This window comes from Primulina eburnea, chromosome 5 (genome assembly GCF_022965805.1).
Source record: "Primulina eburnea isolate SZY01 chromosome 5, ASM2296580v1, whole genome shotgun sequence".
Classification (NCBI taxonomy): Eukaryota; Viridiplantae; Streptophyta; class Magnoliopsida; order Lamiales; family Gesneriaceae; genus Primulina; species Primulina eburnea.
In genome coordinates this window covers 805,473-819,486 of record NC_133105.1, presented here as the reverse complement: position 1 = coordinate 819,486, position 14,014 = coordinate 805,473, and the positions used below count along the sequence as shown (strand labels likewise).

Genomic DNA, 14,014 nt, shown 5'->3' with positions numbered 1-14,014 from the left:
GGACGTGGACGTGGAATTGGCCGTGGTCGTGGTCGAGGCCGTGGTTTTGAAAATAATAGAGATAGTTATTTTTATAACTCATCTCAAAAGAACGTCCCAAACCATCCACAGAAAAGGCATCATGAGAATACAAGTGTTAATGAGAATCACTCAAAAAGATATGAAAGTTCTTGTTACAGATGTGGTACTCCAGGACATTGATCCAAAGTTTGTCGAGCCCCTGAGCACCTTTGTAAACTTTATAAAGAATCATTAAAGGAGAAAGAAAAGGAGACCAACTTCACTGAACGCAGTGACCATTTGAGTGATTCAACTCATTTTGATGCTGGTGATTTTATGAATGATTTCTCTGGAAATGATCAACATGTTGGTGGGATAGAAATGAACAATTTTGATGCTGCAGATTTTCTCAATGATTTTTCTGAAAATGAACAATATAGTGGTAGAATATAAATGTACAATAATTTGTTTTTCATGTATTCATATAATAATGTTTTATTGTATAATTATGATATGTGTTATATTTAAATATATATTGCCAGTAATTTTATTTCATTGCATCTTTTTTTGAAGTTCAAATATGGAAAATGCTATGAGCAAAGCTGAAGTTTGCATACCCGATAGTGGTACAACGCACACTATCCTCCGAGATAAAAGATATTTCTTGGAACTAAAACCAACAAAAACAACGGTGAATACAATATCAGGTCCTGTAGACTTGATTAAAGGATGTGGTAAAGCACAATTTTTGTTACCTAATGGTACAAAATTTTTGATCAATGATGCTTTATATTCACCACAATCGAAAAGAAATTTGTTGAGTTTTAATGATATATATTCCCATGGGTATGATACTCAAACAATGAATGAAGGGAATGAAAAATATATGTGTCTTATCACATATAAATCAGGAAAGAAATATGTGATTGAAAAACTACCAATGCTCCCTACTGGATTGCATTATACACATATAAGTCCCATTGAATCAAACATGGTAATCGATAATTCTTCGATATTAACCAATTTGCATGATCGATTGGGACATCCTGGTTCAACAATGATGCGAAGAATTATAGAAAATACACATGGTCATCCACTGAAAGACCAGAAGATCTTTCAGAATAATAAGTTTCAATGTAAAGCATGTTCTCTTGGAAAACTTATTATAAGACCATCACCAGTCAAAATCCAAACTGAATCACCAATGTTTCTTGAACGTATTCAGGGTGATATTTGTGGACCAATCCATCCACCATGTGGACCATTCAGATACTTTATGGTATTGATTGATGCCTCCAGCAGATGGTCACATTTATGTTTATTGTCAACTCGAAATGTTGTATTTGCAAGATTACTTGCTCAAATAATAAAATTGAGGAATCAGTTTCCCGATTATACAATCAAGAAAATTAGACTTGATAATGCTGGTGAATCTACTTCCCAGACTTTCAATGATTATTGTATGTCTATGGGAATCATTGTTGAGCATCTTGTTGCTCATGTACATACACAGAATGGATTGGCTGAATCATTGATTAAACGTCTGCAAATGATTGCTAGACCAATGATTATGAAAACAAAGCTCCCTATTTCTATATGGGGACATGCAATTTTACATGCTGCTTCATTAATTCGCATCAGACCAAGTGCATATCATAAATACTCCCCATTACAGCTTGCATTTGGTAAAGAACCAGACATTTCTCATCTGAGAATTTTTGGATGTATGGTGTATGTGCCTATTGCACCACCACAACGAAAGAAAATGGGACCTCAAAGAAAGGTTGGAATTTATATCGGTTATGATAGTCCATCAATCATTCGATATCTTGAACCTCAGACAGGCGACGTGTTCACAGCACGTTTTGCTGATTGTCATTTTAATGAGGAAATCTTCCCAATGTTAGGGGGAGAACAGAAACATACCGAAAAAGAAATTATATGGTATGTATCATCATTGTTACATCTGGATCCAAGAACAAAACAATGTGAAAAAGATGTACAACAAATTGTACACTTGCAGAGAATAGCAAATCAAATACCAGATGCATTTGCAGACACAAAAGGGGTAACTAAATCATATATACATGCTGCAAATGCCCCTGCTCGAATTGAAATTCCAAAGAAACAAATGGAAGATACTCATGATGTCATTAAACGCCTGAAGCGTGGAAGGCCAGTCGGTTCCAAGGATAAAAATCCTCGAAAAAGAAAATTTATAGAGAAACAAGATGATCACAAAATAAAGAATGATGTTTCTGAAGAAACACATGATGATCACAAAATAGAGAATGGTGTTCCTGAAGAAACACATGATGATGAAAATATTCTGTCAGAACCACAAACTGACGAGAATCATGAAATCTCTATCAATTACATTAATACTGGAAAAATATGGAAACGAAAAGATATAGATGAAATTGATGATATATTTTCTTATAATGTGGCAATCGACATCATAAATGACAACGAAGATCATGAACCAAAATCTTTTGGTGAATGTAAAAATCGGCAGGATTGGATAAAATGGAAAGATGCCATCCAGGTTGAATTAGATTCGCTAAATAAACGTAATGTTTTTGGACCTATAGTCCTTACACCTGAAGGTGTAAAACCTGTTGGATACAAATGGGTTTTTATTCGAAAGCGAAATGAGAAAAATGAAATAGTAAGATATAAAGCTCGACTTGTTGCACAAGGTTTTTCTCAAAGGCCTGGAATTGATTATGAAGAAACGTATTCTCCTGTGATGGATGCAATTACGTTTCGGTATTTGATTAGCTTGGCGGTATCTGAAAATTTAGAAATGCGTCTTATGGATGTTGTTACAGCTTACTTATATGGATCACTTGATAGTAATATATATATGAAAATCCCTGAAGGATTTAAGATGCCTGAAGCACAAAGTTCAAAACCCAGAGAATGTTATTCTGTGAAATTACAAAGATCATTATATGGGTTAAAACAATCAGGTCAAATGTGGTATAATCGACTAAGTGATCACTTGATGAAAAAGGGATATGTAAATAATTCAATATGCCCTTGTGTTTTCATTAAGAAAACAACATCCGGATGCGTAATTATTGCTGTATATGTTGATGATTTAAACATCATTGGATCGAATAAAGAAATTCAAGAAGTTGTGTCATACTTGAAGGAAGAATTTGAAATGAAGGATCTTGGAAAAACCAAGTATTGTCTGGGTTTACAAATTGAACAAAAAGAATGTGGAATGTTTGTTCACCAGACAAATTATACAGAAAAGATCCTTAAACGTTTTAATATGGATAAAGCAAATCCTTTAAGTACTCCAATGGTTGTTAGATCATTAAACATAGAAAAGGATCCATTCCGTCCATGTGAAAATGATGAAGATATTCTTGGTCCAGAAGTACCATATCTAAGTGTCATCGGTGCCCTTATGTATCTTACAAATTGTACAATGCCTGATAATCTTTTGCCGTGAATCTGTTGGCAAGATTTAGCTCATATCCAACAAAGAGACACTGGAACGGAATTAAACATATATTCCGTTATCTACGAGGAACGACAGACTTGGGACTTTTGTATTCAAAAGATGCTAATCCAAGTATAATTGGTTATGCTCATGCTGGATACTTATCTGATCCACGCAAGGCACGTTCCCAAACTGGATATGTATTTACTCGTGGAGGCACTGCAATATCTTGGCGTTCACAGAAACAAACGCTCGTAACAACTTCATCAAATCATGCCGAGATTATTGCACTACATGAAGCAAGTCGTGAATGTGTGTGGTTAAAATCAATGACCCAACATATCCAAATTTCATGCGGATTATCGTTCGATGAGAAGCCTGTGATACTATATGAAGATAATGCTGCATGTGTTGCTCAAATGAAAGAAGGATACATAAAAAGCGACAGAACTAAACATATTCCTCCTAAGTTCTTCGCATTCACCAAGGAGCTTGAGAAGAATAAATGTATTGATGTTCGTCACATTCAATCAAGTGAAAACTCGTCAGATCTCTTCACAAAGGCACTTCATACGTCAATATTCAGAAAGCACATATATAATATTGGGATGCGCAATCTACGAAATTTGTGAAGAATTGTTCATGTCAACATCAGGGGGAGTTTACGTGACTGCACTCTTTTTCCCTTACTATGGTTTTTATCCCAATGGGTTTTTCCAAGTAAGGTTTTTAACGAGGCAGTACAAAAACACGTAATGAAGACATCATCGTATCATGATCATCATCACAAGGGGGAGTGTTGAAAATAATATAGTTGAATATTGAAAAAGTAATAGTTGAATATTTGAATGTTGAAAATAAGAGTTGTAAAGTTAGAAATTTGTGTGTGATGATGTAGGTAATGATGTATTTTATTTTTTGGATTATGTGTAATGAAACTCTATAAATAGATCTCTCATTTGTGAAGAAAATCACAATTGAGTAGAGAGAAAAATATTATAAAGTGTGTAGTTTGGTAAATTTTGAGAGTTTGAGATTTTTACTTTTTACCATAAATTTTTACTTTTTCACAACAAATATTTTATTAAGGTTTTATGAAATTTTTAAGAAATAAATTTGTTTGAGACAAATTTCCCTTGATAGATACTACATTAAAAACTCCCTCCCCTGGTCCTGAAGAAACTATAAATAGGTCAAAATCAAGATAGGCTCTCGCTCGCCGGGAACTTCTGGAATTGAAATCCGATTTACTAGAGAACCTAATTTCGAGACCAAGCTTTTATCTCGGCTCCTGTACTATTGTAGTGGCCTCTGTGGTTTTATCCAGTAATTGATAATTAATTGTGATGGAGGCCGCTAGGAATTCCCAACCTCCGCCGCAGGCTGAACCCGCCACCGAAGAGGGAAACGAGGCGGAAGAGCGACAGGAGCAGCAAGAGGAGGATGCGAATGATGTTTTGGTGTCGAAAGCGCAGGCCTTAATGGATAGGATCGTTGCTAACCATGAAAACCCTAACCCCAATGCCCTCCATGCCCTCGCTACTATTCTCGAGACCGAAGAATCCAGGTATTATTCGTGTGCCCGGTGGAAAACATCGTCCCGACGGTGGTGTTTCTATTATAAAAATGTCCTTTTTTTTCTTTGATAAGTTATTCATGCGTTTTCCTGGTACAAGTGCAAGCACAGGATGGACACAGCGTTGCAACTTTGGCTGGGATTTTCCCTTTTTTACCAATCAATCGATTTAAAGGGGTGATTGCTTGCGGGTACTGTAGGTGTGGGTCTTTATAATCATTATCGTCTAAAAGAGACAGCATAAGAGATGATACCTATTGCTGTAATAGGTGCTGGGAATCACTTTTCTTCTCTTTTTCTTTTTTTTTTTCGGTTTGAGTCCTTTCTTTATTTCTCCCTTCTGAACACCTCGTCAATAGCTTTTATTTCATTCAGATGGTGATGTCTTTGTGAACATTTCATCTCAATATTCTGTTTTTGTTTTGGAATTGACATATGGAACCCCAAGAACTTTGTTTTTTTAAATGATGTAAAAAGTTTTATTCGTTTTATACTACTGTCTTTTTCATGCAATCTACCATCTCTTTAATAATGATTAGTTTTGCACATGTTACTATTTTGGATTAACTATTACAATATTCTATCCGCCTGGAATAAATTCGACAAACTCTTATCTGAAAGAAATGCTTGATTAACCCATCTTAGTTTTCAGTCATGCTAATTCGTTGTGAGGTGAGAATATGGTGTGCCACTTATCTCAGTTCTTCATCTATATCTTGTTCTTCCAACATATTATTCTATTTTCACAATTTGAGTATATGGAATATATATTTTTTGTGAGGCAGGACTGTTTAGTCTGTGCTGTATGTGTAGTATCCCTTCTGTTTCTCCTCTCAAATTATTCTATGCTGTTTTATGCGATGTCTGATCTTGGAGTACACGCTCTTTTTATCCTTAATGCATGATGTTGATTTTGTTGTGTTTCTGTCAAAGGTGAAATTGTTGGTTAAGGTGTGGAGGTAATGTGAGTGGCAAAAGAGACTTTGGACAAACGGACAACTTTGAGTACATTTATCAAATTTTAGGTTAACATGTAAGTGGAGTAGTTCTAAAATAGAAGGTGTTTATTGTAGTTGTAGGTGGAAACAATTGCAAAAACCGAACTAGCATGAAATCACATGAATTGTAACTTTTAAACCACACCACCCTAGATTATGTTTTTGCATCTGGGAAGGATGGAGGGTGACTACCGTCGAAGAGACTATCTTGTGTTGTAAATGTCGGGATTTAGTTGGTGGAAGAGTGTACCATGACACATAAATTATGCAATACTGTACTTTTTTGAAATAAGACTGTTTTTTATTTTGTTAGAAAGTTTTATCCAAAATTTATCCATTTTCACATCACTTAAAATATTGTAATCTGTTTAACCGAATATTGTTTCTTGGGCAATGCTTTAGATACATGGAGGATACAGATCAATCATCAACAAATAATGGAAGGTCTTCCCACAATGTTGGACGGCTGGGTAACCTTATTCGGGTCATTGCCGACTTTTCCTTTTGCATTTTCCAACTTCATCTGTACCAGCTATTGTTTCCTTTTGAAACGTGGGAAAGCTGATGGGATAGGTCAAAATGCTTAGAATGTTGATTTCTTGTTTTTTTTTTTCTGCAGGAGAATGACGAGTTTTTTGAACTGATATCTTCAAAATTTCTAACTGAAAGTAGATATTCTGTATCCGTACAAGCGGCGACCACAAGGCTTCTTTTCAGCTGTTCGCTAACTTGGATGGTATGGTAATTGTTGGCAAATGTTAATGTTTTCATTAATTTACTATCAGTACCTCGATGCATGCCCTATTGTAGTTTTGTAATTCTTTTAATTAGTTTGTATTTGTATTTCCATGGTTTGAAAAACAAGTAAATTTGAATACAGTATCCACATGTATTTGAAGATGATGTTCTAGAGAATATAAGAGATTGGGTGATAAATGAAATACCTCGGTTGTCCGCTGATGATCGTAATTGGAAGCTTGAAACTGGGAGAAGGAAGACCCCCGACTCTGAAATGTTGCGCGTATTCTCTACTGGGCTACTTGCTGTATGTTTGGCTTGGTATGTTCTCAAAGACTTCTTCGTTTTGTTTATGTTTTCCTCGTTCTCTTTGTAACCTTTTGTTTTGTACATTTGTGATTCTAGTGGTGGTCAATTAGTGGAAGATGTGTTAACATCTGGATTACCAGCTAAGCTAATGCGATACCTACGTATCCGAGTTTTGGGTGAAACAAGCACGAGTCAAAAAGATCCCAGTCCATTAATTGAGAACAAAAGTGCATCAGTTATGGTGTGCCCAAAAACCAGAGAGGAAAGCCGGAATAGGTTGCGGAATGTTACAGGGAGTGCTCACTTGGATTTAGATATTTCGAGAAAACATTCCAGCGAAAAGGATCGTGATAGGGATTGTGTTTCATTGGATGAAACTGAGAGGGATCACGAGAGGTATGTCAGTAGGCAGGGATGTGGAGATGATTTTTGGGTTGATGAGGAACCTCTTGATAGTATGGCTCTTGAGATTGAACCTTGTCAGGTAGAAGCAGAAGGTCATGAAAAATACAACATTAGAGATTTCCATGAATCAAAATCAAAGACTGTTGGAAAATCACACAGGGAAGAGGATTTTGATGAAAATGTGAGAGATGACTCTTTTAGGCGAAGGACAGGTCGTGGGTTTCCCAGATCTAGGGGAAAAGGTCGGTCTAGCGAAGGAGTGCTAGAAAATGAACAAGCTTTGACATCTCCTTGTTCTGGCATTAGATCAGGAGTGACACGAAGCTCAAAGGACAGAAGTGCGACTAAAATTCAAGATCTGAAAAGAATGTCAGAAGCTAAGAGAGGCCAAGATAAAAGTGATGCTGATGATTCTATGCTTGAAAGGGCAGACAATGATGACTGCTACCAAGGATGCAGAGTTGGATCTAAAGATATTACTGATTTGGTGAAACAAGCTATTAGAGCTGCTGAGGCTGAAGCAAGAGCTGCCAATGCTCCTGCAGTAGCCATAAGGGCAGCTGGTGATGATGCTGCAGAAGTGGTTAAGACTGCTGCTTTTGAGGTGAATATATATTTTTGTTTCTAGCTGAGTGCACATGAATATGTAGTTTTTATACATTGTGTTTTGTTTTCCGATTTCAGGAATACAGAAAGACCAATGATGAGAAAGCGTCGGCTGCTGCTGCTGCAAGAGCTTTATCCACGGTTATAGATGCAGCAAAAGCTGTTTCTTTTTCGAGGTTAGTGGTTGATATCCTTCATTATATGGCTTGGTACTTATTTCTGCTAACTGCATTCAGTATAATAGCATATTTTGTCCATTGTTATTTGTTAACTTGATGTAGATTATTTAACCTATTTTTGTAGGACCGCAATTCATGTTGATGATACAAAACATCCAAGACCTACTGAGAAAGAAGTTAGTGAAGATATTTTTGAATTTGTCATCCTGGACAGTGACTCCCTTACGAAGCTAAGGGAGAAATTCTGTATCCAGTGTCTTGTGATTTTGGGGGAGTACGTTGAAGTCCTTGGCCCTGTACTTCGTGAGAAGGGTGTTGATGTCACTCTTGCTTTGCTTCAGCGAAGTTTCAAGCATATAGAGGCTTCAACCACTATGCTTCTTTTGCACGACATTTTGAAGTTAATTTGTGCATTGGCGGCTCATAGAAAGTTTGGTCAATTGTTTGTTGATCGTGGTGGCACTCAAAGACTACTTGCTGTTCCGAGAAGTTCCCCAACTTTTTTTGTTCTGTCTTCCTGCTTATTCACAATTGGTTCTATTCAGGTAATTTTTACCCTCAAATGAATCATTTTCTTATCTGTTTCTCCCTGTAGTCTGATATTATTATGTTGCCATTGTTCGTTTGGCATTTTAATTTTCATTTTCTCAAACCATATATCTCTGGTTTTATTAAAATTTTTTTTAGCTGATTTAGACTTAATGAGATTATTTTGCAGGGGATAATGGAACGGGTATGCGCCCTTCCTTCCAATGTTGTTAACCAGGTCGTTGAGTTGGCTCTTCAGCTTCTTGAATGTAAACAGGATCAGGCCAGAAAAAATGCAGCTTTATTTTTTGCTTCTGCTTTTGTCTTCAGAGCAGTTATCGATGCATTTGATTCGCAAGAAGGTCTACAGAAACTTATTCATCTTTTGCATGATGCTGCATCAGTGAGATCTGGCGTTCCACCTGGGCAATTAAATAACCCAGTATCACTTCGAAATCACCGATCTTCTTCAGAGGTATTGACCTCATCCGAAAAGCAAATAGCTTATCACACTTGTGTTGCACTGCGACAATATTTTAGAGCACATTTGCTGTTGCTTGTGGATTCGGTTCGTCCCACTAAAAGCATTCGCGGTGCACCAACAGCAAGGAGCATTTCAACTATTAGGGCTGCCGACAAGCCACTCGATATAAGTAATGAGGCGATGGATGCCGTATTTCGTCAAATACAGAAGGATCGAAAACTTGGTCCTGCTTTTGTAAGGGCTCGTTGGCCTGTGGTTGACAAATTCTTGAATTCAAATGGTCATATAACCATGTTAGAGCTGTGCCAGGTGAAACTAAGTATTGTTTGAACATTATTTGTTTCTATTTCTCATGGTTTTCTTTCTATTGACATTTTTCTTTGCTTTATAGGTCCCTCCAGTTGAACGGTATTTGCACGATTTGCTTCAATATGCTCTTGGTGTATTGCACATTGTAACTTTGGTTCCTAATAGCCGCAAACTCATTGTAAATGCTACATTAAGCAATGAGCGCGTTGGTATAGCTGTAATTTTGGACGCGGCAAATGGTGCTGGTTATGTTGAACCTGAGGTAAAGCCTGCAAAAATTATCGGGCTCATTCTAAATCTCTCTTCATTTATTTACTAACTACATTATCTTCAAAATGTCAGATTGTTGAGCCAGCTTTGAATCTTTTGATAAACCTTGTCTGCCCTCCTCCATCAATCAGCAATAAATCAAGTGCCAGCATGCAAAGTCAGCAATTAACTTCCTTCCAAAGTGGAAATGCTTCTGCTATGGAATCTAGGGACAGAAATGCGGATCGAGCTGCCAATGTTCCTAGCCAGAATGAACCAAGGGACTGGAATGGGGAACCTGCTTCAGTAGAGAGAGGCGTCTTATCTGTAGTTTCTGCATCATCTACCGGTAATACATCGTCACAAGCATCTGCTTCTCCAGTGGCATCAGGGTTAGTTGGAGATCGTAGAATATCTCTAGGTGCTGGAGCAGGTTGTGCTGGGCTTGCTGCGCAGCTGGAACAAGGATATCGTCAAGCTAGAGATGCTGTTCGTGCAAACAATGGCATCAAAGTTCTTCTTCAGCTCCTTCAACCCCGGATGGTTACATCTCCTGCTGCTCTTGACTGTCTTCGTGCCCTCACATGCCGAGTTTTTCTTGGTTTAGCTAGAGATGATACAATTGCACACATATTGACAAAGCTTCAGGTCAGTGTCAGCTGGAAATACAGTTTATTTGCAATAACTACTGAACACCAAAGTCCAATAGTTGTGCAATTGCTTTGAATAACACGGGGCTTTAAAAATTAGTAATTTGTGTTTTTGATTGACTTTGTATTTTAGGTGGGGAAAAAGCTGTCAGAGCTTATTCGAGATTCTGGAAGCCAGACCCATGATGGAGAACAGAATAGGTGGCAGGCAGAGCTTGCCCAAGTGACTATCGAGCTCATTGGGGTATCCTTATTTACATGTTAAAGTTTATTGAAGGCCTGAACTTTTTTATTTTTTGTGTTCAATATGCGTTTATTACTGGTTATATATGTTTATGATTATGTTTTGGGTCAGTAGGTTGTAACTAATTCTGGGCGTGCAACTACTTTAGCGGCTAGTGATGCTGCTACCCCAACTTTGAGGCGTATTGAACGAGCTGCCATAGCTGCAGCAACTCCCATTTCTTATGATCCCAGGTATCTATTATTCTGCTTTCTGTCTTAAGCGCAAGACAATTTTTAAGCTATGTCTCTGTAACTCTCCTTTATTATTTCTCGTCCTTTGTACTCTCACGTGCTTCCGCTCTTTCAGAGAACTTTTACTCCTGGTGCATGAGCACCTTCAAGCATCTGGGTTACCAAAAAGTGCTGCAGCGGTTCTCAAAGAGGCGCAGTTGACACCTCTGCCCTCTTTAGCTGCTCCCTCGTCTCTATCATACCAACGTTTTGGACAAGAAGCCTCCTCATTACAGATTCAATGGCCATCTGGACGTGCTGCTTGTGGATTTCTCTTGGATAAGCCAAAAGTTTGTGCTGACCTTGAAGATTCTAGATTGAGATGTGACTCTGTTGTTTTCTCTTCAAAGAAGAAACCATTGGCATCCTCATCTGCTCTTGGTTACCTAAAAATTAAACCCAAATCGGAGGACAGCCCGGTGTCATCGAACATAAAATTTAATATGAGCTCCAAAAGTTATGTAGCTGCAGATAATCAAGGAACTACATCAGTATCTGCTATGAAATCAGGCAGTGATGCAGATGTCCAGATTAGAACTCCAATTGTGTTGCCAATGAAAAGGAAATTAACAGATTCAAGAGATAACAGTTCGATGTCATCTGGGAAAAGACTTAATACTGGTGATCACATACTAAGTTCTCCTAGTTTTACCACACCTAATGGTGTTTGTAGAACCGGTCTTCAGCCAGATGCTAATCTGTTTTGCACACCAAGTCTAGCTCCAAAGGATCACCATAGTCGATTGCCACCTAATGTCCTACCAGCAGATATTGATGAAAGCCAGTTTACTGGGTCTCACGTGGGCCATACTTCTTTTTCTCAACATGGACTTCTCACTGATCCACAACCTTGTGGCTCAGAACGGGTTACATTGGATTCTCTAGTTCTACAGTATTTGAAGCACCAACATCGTCAATGCTCAGCTCCTATCACAACTTTACCACCTCTTTCACTCTTGCACCCTCATGTCTGTCCCGAACCAAGACGAAACCTTGATGCTCCATCAAATGTGACGGCACGGCTTAGCACACGTGAATTTAGAAGTATGTATGGGGGCATTCATGGAAGTCGTAAGGACCGACAATTTGTTTATGCTAGATTCAGACCGTGGCGGACATGCAGAGATGATTCCAGTTCCCTGCTAACTTGTATTTCTTTTTTGGGAGATTCTTCTCGGATTGTTACTGGTGGCCATTCTGGGGAACTAAAAGTGTTTGACTCCAACAGCAACAGTGTGTTGGAGAGTTGCACCAGTCATCAGTTTCCTTTGACACTTGTGCAGTCACATTTTGTGGGTGAAAACCAACTTGTTATTTCTTCAAGTGCAAATGATGTTCGCTTGTGGGATGCATATTCAATTTCAGGTGGTCCTAAGCATTCCTTTGAGGGAATCAAAGCTGCAAGATTCAGTAATTCGGGTTCTGTATTTGCTGCATTAAGATCAGATCCGAGCCACCGAGAAATTCTTCTGTATGATGTTCATACCTGCCAGTTGGATATGATGCTTTCAGACACATCTAACACCCATTCTGGTCGTGGCCATGCGTACTCTCTCGTTCATTTTAGCCCATCAGACTCTATGTTGCTTTGGAATGGAGTATTATGGGATCGAAGGGGTTCGGGTCCAATTCATCGCTTTGATCAATTCACAGACCATGGTGGAGGGGGCTTTCATCCTGCTGGGAATGAGGTATTTTTGATGTCGAGTTGTTCAATAGGAATTTTAACACATTGCTGTGAGAAATTTCGTTTTTTGTTTTTTAACAAATGTTTTGATAGGTAATCATAAACTCTGAGGTCTGGGATCTTCGAAACCTGAGACTCCTTCGAAGTGTCCCATCCTTGGATCAGACAGTTATAACGTTCAATGCGAGAGGTGATGTTATATACGCAATCCTGAGGAGAAATCTTGAAGACCTGAATTCAATTTATAATACCCGTAGAGTGAAGCATCCTCTCTTCTCTGCTTTCCGCACTGTTGATGCAGTCAATTACTATGACATTGCTACAGTTCCTTTGGACCGTTGTGTACTCAACTTCGCTACTGAACCAACTGATTCCTTCTTGGGTTTAATCACGATGGATGACCAAGATGAGATGTATTCTTCTGCTAGGATATATGAAATTGGTCGACGCAAACCAACCGAGGATGATTCTGACCCTGATGATGCAGAAAGTGAAGAAGACGAAGATGATGAAGGTGACGATGATTCAATCTTGGAACATGATCTTGATGGGGACGGTGAAAGTGATGCAGGGGACATGAGTAATGATGGCGATGGCATTAGCGAATTCGAAGATGACGACGACGACGACGACGACGGGGATTACATGATGGACGGTGTCGATTTCGATGGGGATGGGGTTCTGGAGATTGCGACCGAAGGTGATGAGGATGATGATAGTGATTTCCTTGAATCTTTTAGTAGCGGAAATGAGGATTTGTTATAAGAGAGGTGGGTGGACTTGGGATTTTTGAATCGCAGAGATGTAATTATAGGCTATTAGTCTGATATAAAAGAAATAATTATCAAAATGTATTTGAAATTTTGTTGTGATTCATTTGCTTCGCATTTCGAAGTATTTTGGAAATCTATTTTAGGCGCTATGTTTCCTTTGTGTGCGTGAGAGCTTTGACACCCATAACTGCCAAGTTATTCACGATTAGGTTGGTGGAGCGATAAAGCAAGAATTTCGGGTTTTAATAATGTTACTTTCTATAACAGTTCGAGGATGTATTGGTTAATGAGATCCTATTCATTTGGGCATTACCTCCATGAGAGGATGGATGGTCAAGATATTGCCAAACATACAATTTAAAAAAAAAAAAATAGGTCTTATATATACATGGACAAATCTTGACCATCCATCCTATCATGGGGACAATGCCCACATAGATAGGATGAAATAAACCTTACATATTAAAGAGCCATACGGATGAGGAAAATTCGGCCCACTGATAAGCTTGGTTGTAGTATTAACCCGAAAAACTTGTCTAAATACATGCGA

General features: G+C 38.2%; 1 protein-coding gene across 4 annotated transcripts; it reads left to right on the top strand.

Moving 5' to 3' along the window:
- Positions 1–4,630: 4,630 nt before the first annotated feature.
- On the top strand, positions 4,631–13,597 carry LOC140832023 (DDB1- and CUL4-associated factor homolog 1-like). 4 transcript variants are annotated; one of them, XM_073195783.1, is made up of 14 exons: positions 4,631–5,024; positions 6,434–6,515; positions 6,651–6,767; positions 6,912–7,090; positions 7,175–8,087; positions 8,168–8,265; positions 8,393–8,813; positions 8,987–9,589; positions 9,672–9,851; positions 9,932–10,486; positions 10,622–10,732; positions 10,847–10,965; positions 11,081–12,695; positions 12,785–13,597. In XM_073195783.1, exons 1-14 carry the CDS (start codon positions 4,804–4,806, stop codon positions 13,454–13,456), a joined length of 5,886 nt encoding a protein of 1,961 aa, XP_073051884.1. In that variant the 5' UTR covers positions 4,631–4,803; the 3' UTR covers positions 13,457–13,597. The 4 variants fall into 4 exon arrangements, with proteins under 4 accessions (XP_073051884.1, XP_073051886.1, XP_073051885.1 ...); XM_073195785.1 differs by lacking the exon at positions 4,631–5,024 and adding an exon at positions 5,050–5,302; XM_073195784.1 differs by lacking the exon at positions 4,631–5,024 and adding an exon at positions 5,362–6,066.
- The last annotated feature ends 417 nt before the right edge of the window (positions 13,598–14,014 follow it).